Genomic DNA, 24586 nt, shown 5'->3' on the forward strand with positions numbered 1-24586 from the left:
AGTGAAAGATGACCCAGCGCTTTTTGATTGCATCAATTGTTCAACTTCTCCAAAACCAGTAACAGAGACACTTGCTCTTCCCTTGTTGAATCTTTGATTACCACCCTTCCATTGTCCTTTATACAACTTGTGTCCATGAGGATATCCAACCAACTTAAAACAATTCTCCTTGCTATGACCAAGCAAATTGCAGTGTTCACATCAGATATCATTTTTCCTCTTAGTTTGAGTAGAAAAGAACGAAGTGGATTCCAGTTGTTGTGGAACAACACTCAACAAACTTCGATGGGACTCTTCTTGTGATATGATGGCAAATGCATTATTTACAGTAGGAAGGGGGTTCATCATCAGAATATGACTTCGAATATGAACAAAGCTTTCATTAAGTCCCATAAGGAACTGGAGGAGCTTATGTTGTTGATCAAACTCAACATATTTTCTCGAAGATTCACATGAGCACGTAGGTAATGCTACTAGAGATTCGTATTCATCCCACAGTTGCCTAAGTTTTGAATAGTATACTGAAATCGAGTTGTTACCTTGGACATGGCAACCTATTTCTCGATGAAGTGCGAAGATCCTTGAGCCATTCACTTTGTTGAATCGTTCACGTAAATCACTCTAGACTACTTCCGCGTCAGTTGAAAACACAATTCCACTGAATATCTCCTTCGACACAGCATTCATGATCCATGACAAAACAATTGCATTACATCTCTCCCATTGCAATATCTTGTCTGAATCAGAGTTTGGCCTCTTACAGCTTCCATCTATGAATGCAAGCTTGTTCTTAGCTCGTAATGCGATTAACATTGCGCGACTCCAGATCGCATAGTTCTCAGTACCAATTAGTTGCTCATTTATCAAATTGAGCCCTGGTGTGTCGGATGAATTAACATAAAGTGGATCCAGCACATCGATCGCAGCGGAAGTCATCTTGATCGAGGCAGATTTCTCAGCAACAACGATTTAAAGAAAGACGTGGATTGTTCGATCAATTATGATCAAGCAATTACAAATCAAATTTAAAAGAGCAACCTAGCTCTGATACCATGTTGAGATTGAAACTTGGACCTAACTCAACCCCAAAAGCTAGCTCAAGGGGGGAGGTTTGTCCAAGTCCATATATGCAACTTCCAGGTTATTTATTCAACCGATGTGGGATAATTAACACGTATGAGCAACACATATTGCCCAAAATTGGATCGAGGCTATGAGTGGGTTTGATTGTAGAAGTCAACAGATTAAAAGCATTTGTTTTTTTTTTAAAATGTAAAGTTGTTCATCTCCAATAGAATCATACATCATATTTGACTCTAGAAACGGAAGAACCTCGTTCCAAATCATAGAGCTTACATATTGATAAGAACGCCTAGCTAGATCTTGTGCTGGAGCGTTAGCTTGACGTTTGACAAAAGCAACCGTATAATCCGTGTTCGCCCTCACCAAAAGTAAGAATTAATATTTTTCTTCTCTGACTTGGTCTCGTCTGCCACTTTCTTCGCATCTACTTCGAAAATAACATGACGCAAGTTTCAACTCTAGGTTCTTTATCCAAACCAGTGCTTCACGTAAGGCAATTCCTTCGGCTTCTTCTAGTCTGACATTTCTATGCATTGATCTCGACAAGCATCGCACCCTGCAAGAACCTTGATCGTCTCGGATAATAAAGCCAAAGCCAAATAGACTTGTTCTTGAATGGTTGCAGCATCTACACTTCATTTCAAAAACCTCTCCGGTGGCTTTCTCCACTTCTCTTTCAAAGGTCTCTGATGTGAAGGCGTTTCATTCTTTTGTTTTGCCGTTGTCCATTCATTAAGTAAGTTGAACGCTGAAAACACTGTTGCTCGAGGAAGCGTGTTGCTTTCAGTCCAAAATTTCTCATTACTCTGCTTCCAAATACTCCAATTCAACATGCACATTTTTGAGTTGCTGACAATTTTAAAGTGTTTTTCTTAAAAAAAATATTGTTTGGTTACAAAAAATCTTTAAAAAAAGCATTTTAAAAAGTGTGTTTTTAGTCTGACTTGTTAATTTCTTCTTCTACTTCTATTTAAAAATAAATATAAAAACATGATTCTAACATTTATTCAAACACCAAAACCATAATTTTTTATGTATATATAATAGCACTTTTGAAATTTCGACTTATTTAAGTGTGTTTTTAATCTACATGCATCAGACTCGCCCAATATATGAAGCTGGGTATATGCTCATTGATTCAACAAGGAGAACTGGGAAAAACACACAAAGGGAGTGGGGAATATGAACATTTATAAACTGCCTTTTGTGTTCCAGTGAACTTAAGATCGTCTGAGAAGAGATTTGTATACAAATTCGTGGAGTCTAATGTGTAAAAATGTGTCCAATTCACTGCCAATAATAATCATGCAACAATTAGTACTCGCCGATAAATATCGAACAAGAAACCAAAACATCTGTACTCAATCTGGTGAGCTCGGGCACATTGATTTCTTTTACATTCCAAAATTGCAAGAGGAAGCAAAGGAAAGGAAACTTCAGACAACAACTCTGTCATTGCAATATGACGCATAGCATTAGTATCATCGAACTGGAACCTTAATCCAACCATTTGCAAATGCAATGGCTAAGATGACAAACGGGGTCGACATTCCAAATATGATTATGTAGGGGAGTGGAGTGCTCATCGGGTTTTCTCCTTCTCTTTCGCCCGCCGTCTGCCAATACCTACACAACCAGCAAACTCAACGATTCAGCGATATTGTTTAGTATATATATTATGTACAGCCCCCTCATATTGTCCTAAAATGAATGTTCTATTTTGCTACATCTTCCAATCAGATAATACTTTTAAAAAAATTATAATGATCGATTCAATCATATGACATAATTTAATATTGTCTCTATTTATAATATAAAGAAAAAAAATGCCTCTAATATAGATTATGAACTCAACTAAGAAAATAATGATAATGTTTAATGAGGAAGTTATAACCAACGGATTCACTGTGTGTGTATGTTAATTATAAAATGTAAAATGAAGCTCAGTACTGCTCAGGTTCTTCGTCTTTGGTGATAAACTTCCTCTTCCCATCCTTCTTCGCCTCTCCATCTCCTCCCCCTGACAATTAATTGGAACCCAAATTTACATTCAAATAAAAAATAACACAAGAAATCATTTGAATCAAGAAACTGTAGTATATTTATGACCAAACCTAAATTTGCAGAAAACCGAAATCGCTGCAATTTCCCCTTCTTCCAGGCGAAAAGATCGTGGGTGGTTTTGAAGGGACGGGAAAATGGTTTAGCTGGCGGATTAAACTTGGGTGTCATCAGAGCAGAGCATACTGCAGCCGCCATTGATTCTGCTGCCATTATATATTTCAAGAAACTGTTCACAGAAAGACCAAATAATAATATTTGTAATTCGATTGTTTGAATTGTCGGGAATGAAATGGGAGGATATTGGATTTTGATTATGTGGAGTTTTATCGTTATTACTGTTTTTTCTCTGGTTTGGAAGAGAGAGGAGATCTTCCACCTTGACATCCACCTTATCCAAAAGCAAAATCCGTCTGCTTATGTGTCCAATTCCTAAAGGCATCTACGAATACATCCACAATAGTATAACTTAAAGTAGGTATCGGTCTCACGAATATTTATTTGTGAGAAGGGTCGAATCTAACGATATTCACAATAAAAAGTAATAATCTTAGCATAAAAAATAATATTTTTTTATGGATGACCCAAATAAGAAACTCGACTCACAAAATATGACCCGTGAAACCGTCTCACACAAATTTTTGCCATAACTTAGTTGTTCACATTTTTGTCACATAAAATAAAAAAATTCATTCTTTTATCCACATTCCAAAAAATATTTAAAAACTCGGATCCCACATCCAATTCAAATATATTAATATTCTTATTCTTTAAAAAATTTGACTACAGTCAGTTTTTAAAAATTATTGATTAATTGGCTATGTGATCCAACATATAAACTTAAACGAAATATATGTCCAAAAGAATTGAATTCACTTGTTAATTGGATGAATTCTAGTTTCTTTCTTGTCATTAGTTTTGGTGGAAAAATGGGCAAATTTTAATCTAATTATTCATCGAAATAAGTATTTCAAATACTTCAATATGATATAATTTTGAAATCTATTGCAATAACTTAAAAAAATAGCTTAAAATATTGTTTAGAGATTATTTTTACTAGTAAACTCAATTCATTTATAAACAACTCTGATTTTATTAATTCAAATGTGCCATCATATTTGTCATTGGCTTTTATTTGATACAGATTTAATACTAATATATTATTGTACAAAAGAAATGGAGAGTTTGATGTAATGTGCATCGACGCATTTGTTGGGTTCTTATACGGTTTTTTTTAGAATTAATTTGATTTATATATAAATAGAGTTAATATAATGATTATAAAATGAGGAATCATAATGTTATTTAAAATAATTATATTTAATTAGTGGTCATATCATAATTATAAAAATTAATGAAAGATTATAAGGTAATTTGAAATAATAAAAATTAAAAAATAAAATAAAAATTATAATGAATAGAAATTCTCGATATCATAAAGATCCTTAATAGGGATGGCAATGGGTAGGGTATGGGTCGGATTTCATACATCCATCCTCATACTCATTTATTAAATTCATCCCCATACTCATACTCATACCCATCGGGTATTGAATTTCATCTCCATCCCCATACCCATCGGATTATCGGATACTCATACCCTACCCAAATACCCAATTATCATATACAATTGAATTTTTTCAAATTTAAATTGTTTCAATGAAGTTATGAATATTTAAAAAATTATTTAAATGAACAATAAGAAAAATTATTCACGCTTTATATATATATATATATATATATAAAATGAAGTTTTATATATTTTATTATCTTTTAATATACAAAGCATCGTTTCCTTTAATTTTCAAATTTATGATTATATGTATTGAAAACTCCGAAAATCGGTGGATTGACTGATGAATCTTTAATATAAATAAATATAATCACTATATATATACATATACATATATATTAATTTAAACGGGTATTCGGGTCGGGTGTGGGTCGGATTATATCAAACCCGCCTCCATACCCGAACCCGAAAATCCTCATACCCGATTACCCAATTATTTAATCGGGTCCAAAAATCCTTCCATACCCTCTTCTATTCGGGTCGGATATCGGATCCTCCAAAGAGTTCGGAGGAAATTGCCATCCCTGAACCTTAATAATGTAGAGAATCCATCCCAGCGGAGACAATAAATACGCATAAGTCGAGGGGGTTGGGAAACAAACAACAGCGCCTGCAGTTGAACCGGGTGTTTTTGCCGTTACAATTATAATTTCCGACAATCCCACAAAGATCCCTAATTCGATAAGATTTCACCGAATGGGCCGTTCGCGAGCTGCTGTTCACGCTGCCGATGAGGATTCTGGCCAGAGGTTAGAACCAATGTGTTAAATTGATCGAATTTTCATTTTACATTTTTATTGATCGGGATTGTATTCAAGATGTTATTTGCATTTTTTTTAATTGCTGGATAGTTCAAGTTGATAACTACTGATAGTGATTAAGGTACTAGAACTTTATTATTGGGCTTGGTGTACAGTTTCGAGCTTGCTGAGAGAAGTTAACCTTGATGAAGAAAGTGGGACCTAGAGTTACTAAGTTATCCAATTTCGAGCTTTGCATGTCTTAAAATGATGGATTAAGATTAGCTGAAAAAATTGAACAAAGGCAAGTTTCCAACTTTATTTAGGACTCCAGAGGCATACTGATTCCAAGATTGAGAACTTGGAGAAGCATTATATTGAATGCTTATCTATACACGCCTAAATACATTCACACGCCTGCAATTTTATGTGAGGGAAAAGCGCATGACTATATGAAGGATGAGTGTTGCATGTGAACGTGATAAATTTAAATCTTTTTGCTTCTCAAAATGGGTGGTTCTCTAACACATAAACAAGAAATACGATTTTTCTCTTTCTTTAGTGAATAACTGTTCGCTAATAATTATCGTTTCCGTTGGATCTTCAGTCGGTCAAAGAGAAAGCGGACCACTCAAAATGTGGAGAATGTAGAAACTACGGCTTCTGGTATGGATATAATACGTGAGCTTATTTTCCATATGTTAGAGAGAATTATGGTGCTATGAGTCTTAAATTTTGATAATTTGTTTACCGACAAGTTTCAGGAATGACTAATGGAAAGAAAGCTTTATACCACTGTAACTACTGCAACAAAGACATTTCAGGGAAGATTCGCATCAAGTGTGTAATATGTTCTGATTTCGACCTTTGTATTGAATGCTTTTCTGTTGGAGCAGAGGTCTATCCTCATAAAAGCGGTCATCCTTATAGAGTTATGGTTAGTAATAACCTTCTTGAAAATCTTGTCTTATCTCAGTTTTATTACTGAAATGATTTATACTTGGCCTGTATTTTTCATCTGAACTTGATTGTCATATATATCTTTTATTGTATTCATACACCCCATCACATAATATTTGAAACAGTTACTGGCATTAGATGCCTTAAAAATTTCCGCTGTGCTTAATTTTCTCGTCCGGAAAATTTTCATGTACCAATCAATTGAATATAGCTGTTCATATAACCCAAGATTTCTGTGATTTTTTCATTCTGCATAGCACTGTCACTATACAGGGGAAAAATCTATTTGAGATGACATTTGGGTGGTGATTTTGTTTGATCATTTTATGGAGAGAAGGGACATGCGGGTTTGGAATCATTTACCCTTGATCTTTGGAATTTTAATATCTTATGTGTTAGCATTTTGCGCTGTATACATATTATATTGTATCTCTCTCGCTCTGTGGATTGCAATTATGGTTTAACATAACACTTTTGTGTGGAAAACAGTATATTTTTGTATGGTTGTTGACTATTGTGTTATGGTTCATTTTGCTAGTTCTTTTTATTATTATTTCCTATAGGACAACTTGGCGTTTCCTCTGATATGTGCTGAGTGGAATGCTGATGAGGAGATATTACTTCTGGAGGTATGTTTGCATTTTAATCATTTTCCGAATTCAATTTTTTATAAACTATTTCAGTAAAGAATGTGCCATTTTGGATTCTTCTATATTGATCTCATTATTATTGTAGTTTGCCATGATTTTTCATTCATCCAAAATTCTTCTGAAGTGTTATTGCTAATCAGCTTAGACTGTGTAATGCTCTTTTCCTGTCTATATTTTAAAAGGTTTAACTTGTTTTGAAGGGTATTGAAATGTATGGCATGGGGAACTGGACTGAAGTGGCAGAACATGTTGGAACGAAAAGTAAATCACAATGTGGTGAACATTATAATAAGATATATATGAACTCGCCTTGCTTCCCTCTTCCGGTATGACACATTTACCATACTTAGTTTTACTTAAGAAGGCGTCTAAGTATCAGTTACATGCGTATTTGCCCAGGACATGTGTCATGTCATGGGAAAGAGTAGAGAAGAACTCCTTGCTATGGCCAGAGAAAACAGTGAAATTCAGAAAGGTCAGATTACCAGGACAAATTCTCTCAATATTTCTCTTGGATGTTTTGCTTATTTCCAATAAAAGGTCTTCCAAGAGTTGAACTTGTGCTGAACAAATTATTTTGTTCGAACTTTATTACCGCTGGTATGCCTTCTCTATAGAGTGTTCACTTCATCTCAAGCTGTTAAACTATGCATTCAACTTATGGAAATGCCATTTTTTAATTCTGTCAAATTGTGATTCCAAATGTGTAAATCTGGTTTTCAGTATAAACTGCTTACTGGGTCATGGCATAATCATCGATTATCCTGTTAAATATATTATCCGGAATTTTTTCATTTAACATAATTTTAATCAATCAATTCTGACGACCTCAGGAGCCACTACTTGTGAAGATTTTGATGTGAAAGTGGAGTTCCCACCAGCAGGAATCAAGTATAATTCGCAAAGTTTTAATTTGAATTTTTTCCTTCCTAGAAATTCATTGATGCTGGTTATCTGATTCCTTTCGGTTTTGAGTTTTTAGAGTCGAAGATCAAAGAAGAGAAGGTCCGGCGGTACATTCCTCGCTGAAAACCTCACCTGGTACTGCATTGCTGTCATATGGAGATCTCTGGCTTCTAATTCCTACATTAGAAAAGTTTACAAACAAACAAACACACTTGTACAGTTGTCTGTACAATATAACATAAATGTTACAAAGAGTACTGATGTTCTACCTCTCAGAGATTGGCACTGTTGGAGGCTCTATCAGTGGCACACTGTCAACCGGAGCTAGTAAGAGGACATCCAGCAAAGTTCAGAGCAATGACGGTCTTGATGCTGCGAAAGTGGAAGGTGATGAATCACTTATGACCAGCATCTATCAAGCTGCAAAATTGGTGCTGATTTTTATTGGGCCGTCACACTTTGCTGTGATAAAATTTAATACACAACTGCCAATTGTCGTTATCATATAGCAATAATTTAATCATCTACTGAAAATCCACTCCTATTATAGTTGGACTTTATGATACTCTCTCTTCAAGTATAATCCAAACCAGAACCTGCTTTCAGGTCTGATAAATGTGAGAGAATTTTTCTGCTTGCGGCATTTATGATTACTTCGACTTGTATATAGTGAAGCCATATTTAATGTATCTTTTTTTTAACCGTAAGCTGTCAAATTGGAAGTTTTAGTTTCTTTTAGTGATGCACCAAACTGAGGTCCAGTTAATTGTGTGACTGAGTTTCACCATCATTGGCGATGAAACACAAAAAATTGTGTTTCGTACTGAGTTTCTCATTCAAATGCAGTCAGTCATGATTGATGTCGGTTTATTTTACGAACACAATAGTTCATATTTACCATGCTGTAATGAGTAAAAACCTCATCTATTGTGGCTCCAGATTTTCATGCTGACAGGAGCATTGGAGAGAAAAAACCCAGGACATCAGGTAATGAGGGTGTTTCCTTGAAAGAATTAAGTGGCTACAATGCTAAGAGACGAGAATTTGAGGTTGAGTACGACAATGATGCCGAGCAGTTGCTGGCTGATATGGAATTCAAGGAAACAGATACTAATGCCGAGTGTGAACTGAAATTACGAGTGTTGCATATTTACTCTAAAAGGTAAATTTAGCTTTTTGACTGACATGAAATTCGAATCCTGCAGCAGACATTGATAGGAAACACAGGCAGAGTTGACGCATGCGAAATCTCCTTATATGTATGTAGAAATCTTTGGCTAAACTGTGACTTGGTAAATGGTGTTGCCGTTTCTTTTTTCTTGTGCCTCTATTTCCCTTCGTGTCAGGCCTGCGTGGGGTGAAAGAAACACCTTGTTGGACTTTCCTCATTATGAAAGAAAAGCACAACTAACAGATGTATGTTCCAAAAATAGCAACCAAATAGTTTCAACTACCAAAAATATATCGGACTGTGATTATTGTCTTTCAATAAGGCACTGTTCGGTATGCCTGATAAATATAAGATTAAAATTCTATCATTTCTAATCCCTTGTTCAGCTCGTTTGTTGGAAGGCCCGATTATAAAATGGGGCATCATAAAATCCTGTGATTTATCAGATGTCTTCCGATTTATTTGAATGGTAAGCCGATGAAATTACATATTTGCCCATTTCCAAAAATTTATTTTCTTTGGCCATTGCTCTCTTCGACCACTTCATGAAATAACTACTTCTCATTTAGTACATTTTCATTTAATTTCAGTCTAATTTTATGGAATTTGACGACTTTTCGATGGTGACTAAAAAAGGAAAGAATATCGATGAAATAGAATTGTAGGAGTATTTTTTTATTTTTAATCTATAATTTGAATTTAATTTTAAAAAATATTAGGAAAAAAGAAATAGTATAGGGGTATTACAAGAAAGTACACAAAATTAATCGATCACATTAAAAACATACCAAAGACCATATATTTTATCACATCGAATTATTTATCTTTAATTTTCTATTGCTCATACACCCTTTAGTTATCCTATCCATCAAACCAAATGGTACGTAGGTAGATTTTTTTTTTTTTCAATTCAAGAAGCTATCAGACATCTTCGATATTGGTTTTTCATTTTCTCAAGTTTTCTATCTTTGCTTCGAGTGAACACGCCTCTGGTGACTTGAGCTTTCTTTTGACTCATAAATTCACATTTCAGTGTCTTTGTTGCATTTATACTTTTATCCTTTAGATATTTTTAAACTTTTGACTGTGAACCTTGATACTATTGGACAATATAATAAAACAGATGAATTTAAATTACTTAAGTTTTACTTTCTATTCCACACTTTATGTTCAACTTGGTATATTGTTTGTCATGTTGGTTTGTCTTTACATCATACAAGCCCCCATCAATATGGCAGGCTTAATGAAAGAAAACGGAGGAAAGACTTTATATTAGAGAGAAATTTACTTTATCCCGATCCTTTTGAAAAGGACCTCACCTTGGAAGAGAAGGAATTGTCTCATCGCTACAGGGTATTTATGCGATATCATTCTAAAGATGAACATGATGAATTATTGAGGAGTATTATTGAGGAGCAACGCATTTTGAAAAGAATAGAAGGCCTTCAGGTATGATGCACAACGGTTAATCATTTCTCTACATGTCACATTTTGTGTTGTCCTGCTTTTCATTGCTTGTCAACTGTTATTTTGTGCACCTTAACAGTTGAGTATAATAATAAACGTCAGGTGCGAGGTATGAAATCAAAAAATGATGAAAGCAGTATATAACCATTTGCAGCACTCTGCTCACCTGTCCTATATTTTGTTTAGCCTTTACCCACCATAAGAACATGGTTGTTGCTTGGAATATGTACCTTGTATCATCACTTTCTATTTTGGTTTCAAATATTGTGAAAGTACTGCCATGCAGGAAGCTCGAGCTGCTGGTTGCCGAACATCTGCTGAGGCCGAGATATATATTGAACGGAAAAGGATGAGAGAAATTGAGGAAAATGCTCGTCAAGCGAAGGAAAGTACCCTTGTTGGTTCCGGTGGAAAATATATGCAAAGATTAAATTTTCCCAAGGGAGAACAAGATAGCAGCCTTGGCGGGGTTATTAGGAGTCCCACAGTGTTGGATTCTGGTGGAAATGACTCCTTATCAACTAGAATACGACCAACTATTCCTAGTGTCTCCGAAAAGTGGGATGTCACTGGATTTTTAGGAGCTGACATGCTCTCCGAAGCTGTAAGATTTGTTCTTACATCTTCAATGTCTCATTTAAGTCGTCACTCGTTCTCAAGCAATATCTATTTTTAGTAATGTGATAATGGTGATAAAATATTTTTGGTACTTTGTATGTGCGACGATCAAATTTAATTTCGTAATTATTTATGGAAAACCAATTTTGTTCGTTAGGGCAGAACATTTCAACAACAAAAATTGATTACTATAGAATACTTACGGGGTAAAGTTGATAGTCACATACATTTCACATTAGAATGTGTAAAACTAGAATGTCTGTACAAATTTTCAATTTTGGTCCTAAAATTGTTCTCAGACACCAATGTTAGTCATTTTGTTGAAATGGTATGAATCGAAAAAATTTGGCTCCTGGGACTAAAATTGGTAAATGTCATGTGTTTATGGCCTGAAAATGAAAAATGAAATTTTGCCTTCGCCCAATAATCGAACTGCTTTCTTTAATTTTTGGCTGAATATCTTGTGATCCACTCGTGCAGGAGAAACAACTATGCGGGGAGATGAGAATCCTACCAACACACTACCTCAACATGCTGCAAACCATGTCAATGGGGATTTTAAATGGGAATTTATCCAAGAAATCTGATGCACATTGCCTGTTCAATGTTGATCCAGGAAAGGTCGATAAAGTATACGACATGCTCGTAAAGAAGGGGATTGCGTTAGCATGACTGACATCCATTTATCATATGATTGTTCTCTGATAAGGTAAATACCTGTCCTAGCTAGAAGTTGGCACATATCTAGCAGGCATCACCTAGAGTAACGCTTCTCTTGCATGTGTTAATGTACATTTGTGTTATTGAAGAATTAGTCAAGTGGTTGTCCAAAGCTTAGAAGGATAATGTTTGTGGGATTTTTTTTTCTGACTGAGACTAACGATATCAGTCTAATTACTATGCCACTGGATCATCGAATGTATCATTCCTACATTCGATTAATCTCATTCACGCCATTCGAAAACGATTCAATGTCATAGGTGTTTGGTGATGTTATTTCTCATGTACACCTAGTTTACAGAGCTTAACATTTTGTGGTATTTAAGTTATGGGATTGTTGGAATTCGCAGATGAGATTATGGAATTATGCTCATATTTTAAATTGTTCGTGGCCATTTTAAGGAGAATTTTGTGGAATTTGGCGCAAATTCTTTTAATCATGGTGGACGAATGAGTAGTTGCTCATGTTCCTTTCAACATCAAAAACATCTACATTTTGTTTAAAATATTTTTGAAAATATAAATTCAGTATTGAACTGTGAGAATTAGATCCCCCTCATGCACTAATGGTTATTACATATTGTTTCTATTAGTAAAATATAGAATATGGTATTGTCCTTAAATTATTTGAATTTCATGATTTCGTTACATTATTGCCAATTTATACAAGATTCTCAAATTTGATGGTCGCAATATTCGTATATATCTTTCGAATATTGAATTTGGTGGGGTTTAATCGGGATGTTTTTAGGAGAATAAAATTTTACCAAAAGTGAATTTGCTAGATTATATTTTTCTTTATTGTAATTATAATTATACCACTACATTTTATTTCTTAATCTTTTTTTAAAAAAAATTTATTTTGGTCTGTTCTCCCTTGTTAACTTGGAAAATCTATCCCGCAATTGCGAGCGTTAGTAATCTTTTTCCTCTCTTTTTCCATTTCTTGAAATTTTAACAAATAATTATGTTGTAAATATCGCACATACGTAAACTTTTGTATGATTCTTCTATTTGTTTTGACTTTTTATTTTATATGATCTGCCAAAAATTATGACATTACACGTGTTGAATGTACATGAGTAATTTTTTCTCCTCTACTTTATTTTTCTCCTTTCATGGTTATAATTTATAATTAAAATGAGTTTTCCTCCATTTATTTGTTTCAAGTCTTATTATTTTTTTATATAATAAATGTAAAATATTAATGTTATGTTATTACCAAAAAGGGATTTACCAATTTCCAAATCTGGCTTTTACCATCCACATTAAGAAAATTTATCTAAGCGAGTTAGCCACTCTCACTGAATAAATATTAAGGCAAAAATTTGTGTAAAACGATCTCACGGGTCGTATTTTGTGAGACGTATTTCTTATTTTGATCATCAATAAAAAAATATATTATTTTTTATGTTAATAGTATTATTTTTTATTGTGAATATCGTTATGGTTGATCCGTCACATAGATAAATATTCGTAAGACCGTCTCACAAAAGACCTACTCAAATATTAATATATATAAAACATGGAATCACCCAGAGTACGATATAAAAAATTATAATGAAAAAAAGTAAAATTTTAAATTTTTGAAAAATAATAAAATTCAAAATATTAATAAAAATTTGTTTTTGTTTTTATACTTATTAAAGTGTAAGCAGGCTCGTGATTTGCATTTAGCCATTATTGTCTAAGCACAATAAATTCCAGAATCAATTTTTATGATAGCTTTCCTTTTGTTTTTTACTTTTTACTTTGAGTGCGCACAACGCACACCGGCGCACCATTTGCTATACAGGTATTAAATACTAATAACTGTTACTTTCATCAAATTATATATATATAAAAAATCAATAATAATAATAATAATAATAATAATAATCATTAATTTATATGAATATTAATGTCCAAGGAAAATATTATAATTAATTTATTATTTAAATTATTTTACGGATTTATTGTCTATTTATACATTTACATGTTAATAATAACATATTTTTTAACCGATGCGTTTCGCTGTTGCTACACGATAATAATAATAATAATTATTATTATTATTATTACAATAATTATGATTATCATTTTTCTGCTCGGAGTTTGGACTGAAACCTCCGCCGGTGGCCGTCGGAAAATGGTGCTGGGGTGATTATCCTTCACAAGTGTTTTACTTCGTAAATTTGTTTTTTAATTGTAGGTAAGCTTTTCTTTTTTTTTTTTTTATTTGTTCTTTACTGATGGTTTAATTTGAATTTGTTCGGTAGATTTGATTTACGGTTGTAATCCTGGAATTTTTTGTAGATCTGAAGCTGATTTTGGGATTTGGAAGTTAAATTTTGCATTGATTCTTACTGCGTTCCAAATCTCGGCGAGTTTTAAAATTTTTCATCTGGTTTTTATTTTACTAGAAGTCGTTCAGCTGGAAATGGTGGATTGATGAGTTCTTCTGGTGATTTATGCTTGTTTTTGCAATTTTTGGTTTTAGATCTTCTGATTAACTTGGGCGTTACTGTTAATATTTTGAATTTTATTTTATATGTTCTGAATTGTCTTAAATTACTTGACTAGGGTAGGGTTACTTGAAGGGGCAAGTTTAGTTCTGCTTAAGCGTGATTTCTGAATCAGTCAGGTGAGAAATTTTTGAAATAATTACCCATTTTCTGAACTGGGATTTGAGTTTGACTACAACATCTGAACATCGGGTAGATACGTTTTTTAAGAAATGAGTTAAAAATAATGCACGAATTTGGTTGAGTGATGCTCGAAATAATCATTTTGCATGGGGTGTTCAATCGTCAACTGTTATTGTGGCTTCAGTTAATATCTTATCACCTGTTTCCTTATATTTTACAGCTTGTGGTGAAGTTTTTTAATCGGACTGGGATTGTAAGCCAGCATATGCTGCCTGAAGTTTCCTGTTGAGATTTTGGTTGGAATTTTGAATTTATAATGGAGTCCGGCATAGAGGAAGCTCACAAAGCTAAAGCGATTGCTGAGAAACAATTCATAGAGAGAGACTTTATGGCTGCAAAAAATTGTGCTTTGAAAGCTCAAAAATTGTGCCCTGAGCTGCAGGGTATATCTCAGATGGTGGCTACATTTGGAGTCCATGCTGCATCAGTAGCAAAAATTAACGGGGAAATTGATTTCTATTCAATTCTTGGAATGGACCCTTCTGCCGAGAAACCCAAGTTAAAGAAAAGGTATAAAAAGTTGGCCATACTGCTCCACCCTGATAAGAACAAAACCATTGGAGCTGATGGGGCATTCAGACTTGTCTCTGAAGCATGGGCTCTTTTATCCGACAATGTTAAAAGAAACTCTTATGATCAAAGGAGAAATTTGTTTTTTGGGTATGGCGCTGGTGCTGGTGGTTATGACAATTGTTCCAAGTATCCAGCTTCTCATGGCAGACTGGATTCGTTTTGGACTGTGTGTACATCCTGTCATGTTCAATACGAATACCTCAGGAAATATGTGAACAAGAGACTTACTTGTAAGAACTGCCGTGGTGTCTTCATTGCTATTGAAACTGGGCTGGCTACTGCAAATGGTGCTTTCCAATATTCAACTTACTCCTGTACGCCTGAGAATGGGTATGGGAGTCATGGTTGTGCTGCAACATTTGCACCAACAATCACTGGATGTTTTGCACCCAATGGGGTCTTGGGACATCATACCAGATATGAATCTGAGTATGTCTCAAGTACGTCGCTTCAAAGTAACTCGTGTGGAAATGCTGTTGGTGTTATGGATCATAATGGATTATCAACTTCTTCTGTCCCTTGTCAAACCAATGGGGACACAAACAAAACCAAAGCAAATGGAAAACACCATACGCTAAAGGCTACATGTAAGATGGGCTCTAATGGATATAAAGGTCACCGTGACACATCACAATCGAAGCGTGGCAGACCTGCCAAGAAGAGAAAACTGGACGAGGGAATCACTTTTACCAGTGAGCAAGAAAGATTGTCTCCAAGTGTTGCTATGGAAGCAAAAACAGCCAATGGAAATGGAAATTTAAAGCCTACATGTAAGATTTCCACCACATCTGAGGCGTCAGCTAGACGCCATTCAGCTACCTCCGCATTTGATGTTAGACAGATGTTAATTGATAAGGCGAGATCTGTAATCCTTAGGAAACTAGACGAGATGCGGTTGGCTTCAGAAGCAGCTGCAGCGTCAAACTCCTCAGAAAGAGCCGTAGCTGATAAATGCAGCGATGCCGCAAGAATAAAGAGTTCAATTGATACTGCTCGTCAACCAGAACTGAAGAGATCCATTTCTGTGACACTAACAGTTCCAGATTCTGACTTCCATGATTTTGACCAGGATAGGTTAGAAGAATGTTTTAAACCCAAGCAGATATGGGCACTGTATGATGAGGAAGATGGCATGCCGCGCCTCTATTGTCTAATCCGTGATGTCATCTCTTTGAATCCATTTAAGATACACATAAGCTACCTGAACTCAAGATCTGATAGTGAATTTGGGTCTGTCAATTGGTTGGATTCTGGATTTACAAAATCTTGTGGAAATTTTAGAGTTTTCTATTCTGAAATGGTGGAGCAAGTGAACATCTTTTCTCATCTTCTGAGAAGGGAGAAGGCTGGTAGGGGAGGTTGTGTGAGAATCTATCCTAGAGGTGGTGATATTTGGGCAGTATATAGAAATTGGTCGCCAGATTGGAACAGAACAACCCCTCATAATGTAAGGCACCAGTACGAAATGATAGAGGTCATTGAGGACTATTCTGAAGATCATGGTGTCTGGGTAACTCCACTAATTAAACTGGAGGGATTCAAGACAGTTTATCAAAGGAATACGAACTCCAATGCAGTCAGGTGGATTCCAAGAAAAGAGATGTTACGGTTTTCACACCAGGTGCCATCTTGTTCACTTAAAGTCGAAGGAACGAACTTACCCGAGGGTTGCTGGGATCTTGACCCTGCAGCAACTCCTGATGAACTACTTCAAGCAGAAACTGAAATCTGCAATAATTCAAATTATGGTTCTGTGAAGACCACTGAGGCACCAGATGACCACTGTGCTGTGGAACTTCATGGACAGCTTGTGGAGAAGTTTGACCAAAGGGAAAACAGTTCGTCAAAAACAGGGCCTAGGATTTCAAGCGAATCTTGCGTGGAATAGATCACTCCCGTGATGGTTCCTCGAAGAGAGAACCCAATTAGAACAATGGCTGAACGCGCTCAAACTGAACCAGTTAAGAAGTGCCAAGGTAATGCAGAATCCATTAGTTTCCTACAAATGCGTCTTCAGTTCAGCTGAAAACTGGAGAAACGCGGGAAGTGCCAAACAAGGTAGAGGACTTAGTTTCAAAGATCTTTGCGGTTGCTGACTTAATTGAGAGATTCAAAGTGTACACATATTTGAACTCGATTCTCCAAAATTGCGATGTTTGGAGATTGATTCTTGTCCCCTAATGTTTAAGGGAGCTTTTTTTATTCATCGATTTGCAACGGATATTCAGACTCATTGGCTCTTGTCTGTAGAATAAACGTTAAATAGGGTTTTCCGTGACATTTGAAGACTCTTATTGGAGAGACGATGGGGCATTTCAAGGACCGAGAGAACATGGACATATTTCATGTTTATATAGTTTGCAGTGTTTAATCTCTTCTTCCCGATAAATTTTCACGAGGAAAAGAATTCTCATTATTACCCAAACCAAGACTATATTCGTTAAAAAAATTTCAAATTTCATGTAAGATTATTAAATAAAATCTTTTCGAGCCATCTATTTTTAATTGATATATCACTTCTAATTTTTAAGTCGTTACTTCAGTCTTTATAATTTCCCTACAACTATGAATTCCTCAGAATGCCACCAACTTCGGATGAAAACAGTTGTATTTCAGGGGGAAAAAGGAATTAAAGATTTCAATAGGAACGGTAAGTCGAGCTCATACTGACAAATGAAGCATTCGAAATCCCCAACGTTTGGAAAAACCCAAAACAAATAAAATAAATTCAGAACCTAAATAATTTCAATCTAAACATGAAACTCAGAATAATATCTACTCATGCGCCTCAACGTCTTGCTCAACCCGATGCATCTGTTCCTGTAACTCTTGTTTAATCAGATTTAAATCAAAATCTTAGTAAAAACTAAATCAACCCGTTTTCACGATTGAGCTTGCTGGAAATTTGACGGGACCAAAAAGCAGTAGCACCAAATAATGTTTCCAAAACCGACGGCAAAATCACGATGACAACCGAATGTCCTCTATAATTTATCCATCTCCACTGAGTAAAAAACTAAAATAACCGAAGTCCCTTGATTCAAACATATCGTCCGCTAAAATGTTTCCGCGTTCACAACAATTTCAACTAGATCTAATATTAAACTGTATGGTTTGTACATAGGTGAAGAGGTTACACCTCAACCTCATTCATCATTTGTTACCACCGGCTTCAGCAGGCTCGACTACTTCAGCCTCAACTGTCTCTGGGATAAATGAAGCAGGATTTACTTGCTGCTGAGACCCATCGTTGTATCCCCCCCACTTGCCTAAAAGAGCCATGTTCATCATCTCATAAATTTTTCCTCCAAACTGTGCTGGACTCTCGGGCTATCCCATTGAAAAATTAACGTCAGCACATTTGCAGAAACCAAAGAGGCAAAAGCATTAGCGAAGTTCAAAAATAAGACTAATTATTTCTCAGATAGGAGATGTCACAGTTGCTTGGAAAACTGGAGTTCGTATGGGATACCGCACAAAATTGACTGCTCGTATACTTTGAGTTTGTGTCATGATACAAAAAAGTGGTCCCTTTATTTTGCACATGGGGATACACATTAGGTGCATAGCATTGTATTATTGGATCATATTGAAATTATTTATGGAATCCACAGGACGAGACCCAAATTATCCAAACAATAATTAAAGACTCCGGTGTACATATTTGGGGTACGACATGGAAAAACTACACATTAAAAAAAGTTCTGGTTCAGTGATAAAAAGATTAGCGAAAGTGCTAAAGCAACAAGAAACCAAAATAGGGAGCTTTGAACAAATACTCACCGTGAAACCGCTAGAAATTAAAGCTGTGTCGTATAAAAGATCCACCGCCCTCAATGCTTCCTCGTCATTTGGACTACTCTTGTATGCGTTCTGTATTTAAAAAATTGTGAAAATTAAACTTAAAACAAATGGGTCGATTTTAAACAAGTCTACCTTTTTTCTTATTTACCAAGACACGTACATTTAGAATTTTGATGACTGGATGATCAGGATTGATTTCAAGAACTCTCCTGCTTCTCATAAATTCTAGGCTCGTGGGATCACCAACAGTTTGGGATTTCATCAGCCTGAGAATTAACAAAAAAAGGGATGTGACCATGTGGCGTGATAATACTTATAATTTACAAAAACTAATTTTCCTGCCTCGGAGAAATTCGAAACTCACCTCTCCATATTGGCAGACCACCCGAACTTTCCAGATGCAAGTACACAAGGTGACGTGCTTAGGCGATTCGAGATTTGAACACTAGCCACTTTGTCCCCCAAACGTTTTTTTATCCAGTCACAGGTCTGGCCAAACTCTTGCTTCATCTCCTTTTCCTTTTCCTCATTCTTATCACCTACATTACATTGATACAGCATTCAGAAAACAAGCATGGATAGGACATCGTGCACTAACAATATCACTAGCCATGGCCCATAGATGAACGGGTTAACCTACAACAACAAAAAGCCACAGGTATCAACTATCAGATTCTAGATACATCGTCTAAAATCATCTAACCTTTCAGTTCTTGATCAAAGCTGATCAAAGCATAAATCCAAACCAAGTGATTAGATGATTGTAGATAATAAAAAAGGCATCCTCACTGTAAATATAAGCACGGCTCCGCCAATTTAATGATAAATAAATACTGAATCCCTCCAATAACAGCAAATCATCCGAAAATTTGTGGTCAAGGATTTTGAAATAATACTAGGAAAATCAAAGAATAGGATTCAAGGCTCGCTCCACAAGCTAAAACGCAGGAAAGATCAAGTTTGAAAAGAAGTAAAAACAGGACTGACAAACAAACAAATGCAAATGAGAAGGTCTAAACAAACTAACCCAAGTCTAAATCTTCTTTGCTAATGTCAGTAAAGTTTTTATCCTTGTATGTTTTAAGATTTTGGATGGCAATCTCATCTATAGGATCCACTAGGAAGAGAACCTACATCAAGCAAACAAAAAAGATTTAGGCAATCAAGCAGGAATCAGAAAAAACAAATTGATATAGTAGACATATCTTACTTCAATATCTTTTTCAACAAGTTTCTCCAAGAAGGGTGCATTCTTCGCACTAGCTACACTCTCAGCGGCAATGAAATAAATATCCTTCTGATCAGGTTTCATGTTCTCAACATACTCATCCAGGCTGATCATATCTTCCTCACTTTGAGATGAGAAAAACCGAAGCAACGGAGCAATGCGCTTGTGGTTTTCACGATCTTCAATGCAACCTAACTTTAGGTGTTTGCCAAAATTTTCCCAGAACTTCACATAGTCCTACATAGAAACCAGGATACTAGCTAAGCAAACCAGAACAGAAACACAACCAACTATTTAGCAAAGACATTAAGGTTTTTCAGAAATACGTTTCAGAGAAAAGAAACATTAAACCATAAAAATTTCTGATTAGAACAATCAAGAAGTTAGAAACATACATCTCTATTCTCACTCATAGTTATGCCCAGAATCATGTCAAACGCCTTGCGCACCAAACGCTTCTTCATAATGCGTACCTAAACCCAACAGAAAAGAAAATCATGCAATAACCAACATGTAACTTAAGATAAGAGTCCAGTACATCTACCAAAGAAAGATCGAATATCTTGTTTACTTACAATACGGCTTTCTTGGAGGATTTCTCGAGATACATTAAGTGGAAGGTCATTTGAATCGACAACACCTTTAATGAAGCTCAAATATCTTGGGAACTGATCAATATAGCATAAAATAATTAGTCACAATAAATTTCAGAATACAATCCAGTTTTATGGAGTTTGTTCACTTGTTGTTTCCTCACCAGTTCCCCATCAAAGTCATCAGAAATGAATACACGCTTCACATAAAGCCTTATATTCTTTGTCTTGGGATTAACAATGTCATCCTTCCCTGTTGGTGCAATGGATGGCACATACAGTATAGATCTGAACTCAACTTCACCCTGAAGAAAAATAATATGCACAACAATAATATATAATTGTGCAGCAGCCAGATCAAAAATTTGAGATATCTTGATATATTTATGGTGCCAGAAAATCATTAAGTGCTGAAGTCACCATGTCACATGACAAGGACATAACAATCAGTCAAGTGCTGGAGAAAGAAATAAATTGAAGCACGCGAAAGAACCAAATCTATCATCAGCATTAGGGACATTCTACCGAACTGTAAAGGAGATTAAGTTAGAAATATACCTCTGTTGTAAAATGTGAAGATGCTAGGGGTTCCAAGTATTCATTGAAGGTTTTCTTGTAGAACTCATTGTAATCCTCTGTAGAGACTTCCTTGGGATTACGAAGCTGCATCAAACATAATGGTCATAATGCCATTTGGGGTAAAGTAGTTTTCACGAGGAATGTTGGAGAGAATTTCACAGGCTCACCCATATAGGCTGGGTCTCGTTTGTAAGCTCCCAATCCCAATATCGTTCAACTACCGTCTTTGTTTTCTTCTTTTTCTGTTATATCGGGTTCAATAGAAGAGATTCATAGAGCAAAAGCGAATGATCAGTCAATACCTGAAAGCATACACAAAACAGAAAAGTCTTCAATCATTAGTACCTCAGTTTTCCCATCTTGTTCGTCCTTATTGGCTTCTGCTGGATCCTCGTCAACCTCAACCTGCAACAGGGCAAATCTCAGAAGCAATCACCAGGATTAACACACACATATGCGGTAATCAAAGAATCATTACACTGAATAACAAATTATCAGCATCAAATGGCAGGTAATGTATCACCCAAATTGACTTAAAAGAAAGGATGTACCTCTTTAGTGTATCCTTTCTCCTGCAAAGTATATATTGGGAAGGAAACAAACAGGGAATAGTTTTTCACAAGCTTCTGAATTCGTTCTGGATGAGCAAAACCTTTATCATCGTGCTAACACACATGGGAAGAAGTATTAGACCAGCTTGAGAGCAAAGAAAAGGCAAGTAAAGAAGCACTGCTCACCGGTGCACCAACCTTAAGATATAAAGTGAGACGGGTTCCCCTAGTTAACAACTTAGAAGGATCAGTCTCCTCTCGGATGGTGTACGAGCTAGAGTTGGCTTCTCCTTCCCATACATATTGCTTATCAGATTTTGGGCTCTTTGTTGAGACTTCGACCTGTGGATAAAAAATTAGTTATTTCGATCACATTGCAAATAAAACAAGGGAAAAGGGAGGAAAAGTGCCTCAGTATAAGACAAATAAATTAGTTTAGCTGAGAGTAAGCACCCGCTCAGAAACAAGGAAGGCTGAATAAAATCCCACACCAAACTGACCAATTAAATTGCTGTCGACACCAGCATCCTTACTATCCTGTTAAAACAATATGTCAAAGTTCTACTCAAAATATTAAGATGATACAATTCATTTATCACCTAAAGAATCGAACCTTCAATGCTTTTAGAAACTTTGCAGTTCCACTTTGTGCAATTGTACCAAGGCAATCAACAAGTTCCTGGCGTGTCATTCCAATGCCAGAATCTCTGCAGGGAAAATCAAGAAGTTGCATTAAGGAGATAGAGAATACAGATTACAACATTACAAAGGATGAAACTTACGTGATTGTAATTATCCCATTATCTTTGTCGGTCTGGATCCGAATGTCAAGATCAAGTCCATCCTTCAAAATCTGGGGTTCCGTAACACCGAGAAAGCGCAACTTATCCAAGGCGTCACTTGCATTGCTGTGGTTCAAAACCAAGTTTATTAGAAGATAATTTGGAAGACAAAAAAGCACAGGCATGGACAGGAAATACCCGATAGAGCTAGAAGACAATGTCTTAGTATGTAAGGAGGCTGTGAAGTTTAAAAACTTTTAACCAAGAACCAAAAGGCATTCCAAGTGTATGACAGAATAAATGCAACAGTGCATAAGAAGTCCTGCTGTGTATACAGGTTTAAAAGACATACGGCATACCTGATAAGCTCCCGGAGGAACACGTCTTTGTTGCTGTATAAACTGTTGACAATTAGGTCCATAAGACGGCTAACCTGCCATAAACCCGAAAAAGATAATAGGAATTTTTACCAATTATATGCCAACCAGATCCATCGGTAAGGTGAAGTTAACCTCTGCTTGGTACTCAAATTTTTCAGCAGGTGGGCCAGTGGTGTCGCTATCAGTTGCCGCAGCAGTTGACTCATAACAACAGCCCATTACTGGACCACTTCTAATGTTAAAGGACTTGGTAGTCGTAGCAATCACAGTGCTGCTACCATTACTTAAGACCGAGTGCCATCTCCTTGTAGCACTGCTCACCTCGTACTTCCAATATCAAAGAACAAGATCATATGAGAAGAAACAGCGGAAAAATAAAAAAGTTTGTTATGATCAACATGAGACAAATTATCCTGCCCAGATGAAGAGAGAACAGGATACCAGATAAAGTACTCACTTTCCACAGACTATAGATTATGGAACTTAACATATTTTCAATTTTTGGATATTAAACCTGCATTGCTCACAAAGAAAGTCTAACCCATTTACGATAACAAAATCCAAAATTCAGGTGCTCGGATAAGATTTTACCCATACACATTGCAAAGGACGGCCACAGAGAAGATACAATATTCTCAACTTTTCACAGGATGCCACAAATTTTATCAGATAAAAAAAAATCTTCTACATTAGACTAACTATGTATTTGAATACAACAAAGAACTAAATCCAAATTAGTTAGTGAAATTTCTTTTAACTTCACGCAGTCAGCATAGTTCAAAAAAGCTAAATGCAAACCAGGTCGAAACAGTGGCCGTAACCGCAATATAAGTTCCACTTCTTCGAAATGGTTTTCAATCAATCCAAACCATAAAATAAAAAATATTAAAACTCCGACGATTGACACTTCTAGAACAATTTCATAACAAGAGAATTTGAAAATCACAGGATATAGATCAATTTCGAATGCGACAATACAAGAGAAGCAGGGATACCGATGAATGATCGAATGCATCTGAGCAAGAAAGAGGGGCAGTAACACTCCGATGATGCCGGCCCCCGCTCCGCAGGATAGCCGTGGCGGAGCGCCTCGCCGTGAGCCGCAGCATTTTCTTCTTGCCGATTGAATGAGGACAGTGGAAAAGAAGAAGGAGGGTGTACTGTGTAAAGTTGCCACGGACTAGGGTTTTAGAAATGATTCATCGGGTTCGACGTTGGCGTATTTGTTGCATAATAAATATGTTTTTTTTTTTTTTTTTAACATCGGACTTTTACGAGTTTATAGATTTTTATTAAATTTTCCATATTTCACGTATTTTTTAAAAAAAATTATATAATTTTATCGATTTATGTTATATAATTTTTATTGATATTTATAAATTTTTTCATAAAATTTTATAATTTATGATTGTGATTTTTTAAAATTTATTTGAATTAATAATTGAATGTGAATAATTTTA

General features: G+C 35.6%; 4 protein-coding genes across 10 annotated transcripts; 2 read left to right on the plus strand and 2 right to left on the minus strand.

The window, feature by feature from the left end:
* Positions 1-2352: 2352 nt before the first annotated feature.
* LOC140968943 (uncharacterized) lies at positions 2353-3522 on the minus strand. The gene is made up of 3 exons (XM_073430122.1): positions 3198-3522; positions 3034-3103; positions 2353-2709 (listed from the first exon to the last, which is right to left on the minus strand). Exons 1-3 carry the CDS (start codon positions 3355-3357, stop codon positions 2565-2567), a joined length of 375 nt encoding a protein of 124 aa, XP_073286223.1. The 5' UTR covers positions 3358-3522; the 3' UTR covers positions 2353-2564.
* A 1750-nt stretch (positions 3523-5272) lies between these two features.
* LOC140968942 (transcriptional adapter ADA2-like) lies at positions 5273-12321 on the plus strand. Of its 2 annotated transcripts, none has more exons than XM_073430120.1 (13): positions 5273-5466; positions 6065-6123; positions 6216-6394; positions 6981-7046; positions 7268-7393; positions 7467-7542; positions 7901-7958; positions 8050-8108; positions 8250-8360; positions 8913-9135; positions 10383-10593; positions 10898-11215; positions 11710-12321. In XM_073430120.1, exons 1-13 carry the CDS (start codon positions 5414-5416, stop codon positions 11899-11901), a joined length of 1731 nt encoding a protein of 576 aa, XP_073286221.1. In that variant the 5' UTR covers positions 5273-5413; the 3' UTR covers positions 11902-12321. The 2 variants fall into 2 exon arrangements, with proteins under 2 accessions (XP_073286221.1, XP_073286222.1); XM_073430121.1 differs by having other exon boundaries at positions 6222-6394.
* A 1624-nt stretch (positions 12322-13945) lies between these two features.
* On the plus strand, positions 13946-17565 carry LOC140968948 (uncharacterized). 6 transcript variants are annotated; one of them, XM_073430133.1, is made up of 3 exons: positions 13946-14140; positions 14245-14572; positions 14797-17565. In XM_073430133.1, the coding sequence occupies exon 3, from the start codon at positions 14893-14895 to the stop codon at positions 17095-17097; it is 2205 nt and encodes a 734-aa protein (XP_073286234.1). In that variant the 5' UTR covers positions 13946-14140; positions 14245-14572; positions 14797-14892; the 3' UTR covers positions 17098-17565. The 6 variants fall into 6 exon arrangements, with proteins under 6 accessions (XP_073286234.1, XP_073286232.1, XP_073286235.1 ...); XM_073430131.1 differs by having other exon boundaries at positions 14245-17565; XM_073430134.1 differs by lacking the exon at positions 14245-14572.
* A 548-nt stretch (positions 17566-18113) lies between these two features.
* LOC140968957 (heat shock protein 90-6, mitochondrial) lies at positions 18114-24338 on the minus strand. Its single transcript, XM_073430154.1, has 20 exons — positions 24122-24338; positions 23259-23453; positions 23106-23179; positions 22747-22872; positions 22578-22671; positions 22418-22501; positions 22163-22306; positions 21965-22078; positions 21759-21818; positions 21581-21655; positions 21393-21497; positions 20999-21139; positions 20817-20909; positions 20637-20714; positions 20224-20478; positions 20041-20143; positions 19378-19552; positions 19174-19279; positions 18993-19082; positions 18114-18539 (listed from the first exon to the last, which is right to left on the minus strand). The coding sequence occupies exons 1-20, from the start codon at positions 24233-24235 to the stop codon at positions 18363-18365; spliced, it is 2403 nt and encodes an 800-aa protein (XP_073286255.1). The 5' UTR covers positions 24236-24338; the 3' UTR covers positions 18114-18362.
* Positions 24339-24586: the final 248 nt, after the last annotated feature.

This window comes from Primulina huaijiensis, unplaced genomic scaffold (assembly GCF_012295235.1).
Source record: "Primulina huaijiensis isolate GDHJ02 unplaced genomic scaffold, ASM1229523v2 scaffold38877, whole genome shotgun sequence".
NCBI lineage: Eukaryota > Viridiplantae > Streptophyta > Magnoliopsida > Lamiales > Gesneriaceae > Primulina > Primulina huaijiensis.

Coding starts and splice junctions, on each gene's coding strand:
- LOC140968957 (XM_073430154.1), bottom strand. CDS start 24,235: ATGCTGCGGCTCACGGCGAGGCGCTCCGCCACGGCTATCCTGCGGAGC. Junction 20,715..20,816: donor TCCTCCAAGAAAGCCGTATT/GTAAGTAAACAA, acceptor TGTTGGGTTTAG/GTACGCATTATGAAGAAGCG. Junction 20,144..20,223: donor TTGTTGAAAAAGATATTGAA/GTAAGATATGTC, acceptor TGCTTGATGTAG/GTTCTCTTCCTAGTGGATCC.
- LOC140968948 (XM_073430131.1), top strand. CDS start 14,893: ATGGAGTCCGGCATAGAGGAAGCTCACAAAGCTAAAGCGATTGCTGAG.
- LOC140968943 (XM_073430122.1), bottom strand. CDS start 3,357: ATGGCAGCAGAATCAATGGCGGCTGCAGTATGCTCTGCTCTGATGACA. Junction 3,104..3,197: donor TCGGTTTTCTGCAAATTTAG/GTTTGGTCATAA, acceptor ATTAATTGTCAG/GGGGAGGAGATGGAGAGGCG. Junction 2,710..3,033: donor AAAGACGAAGAACCTGAGCA/GTACTGAGCTTC, acceptor CTGGTTGTGTAG/GTATTGGCAGACGGCGGGCG.
- LOC140968942 (XM_073430120.1), top strand. CDS start 5,414: ATGGGCCGTTCGCGAGCTGCTGTTCACGCTGCCGATGAGGATTCTGGC. Junction 6,124..6,215: donor TGTAGAAACTACGGCTTCTG/GTATGGATATAA, acceptor TTTACCGACAAG/TTTCAGGAATGACTAATGGA. Junction 7,394..7,466: donor CGCCTTGCTTCCCTCTTCCG/GTATGACACATT, acceptor GTATTTGCCCAG/GACATGTGTCATGTCATGGG.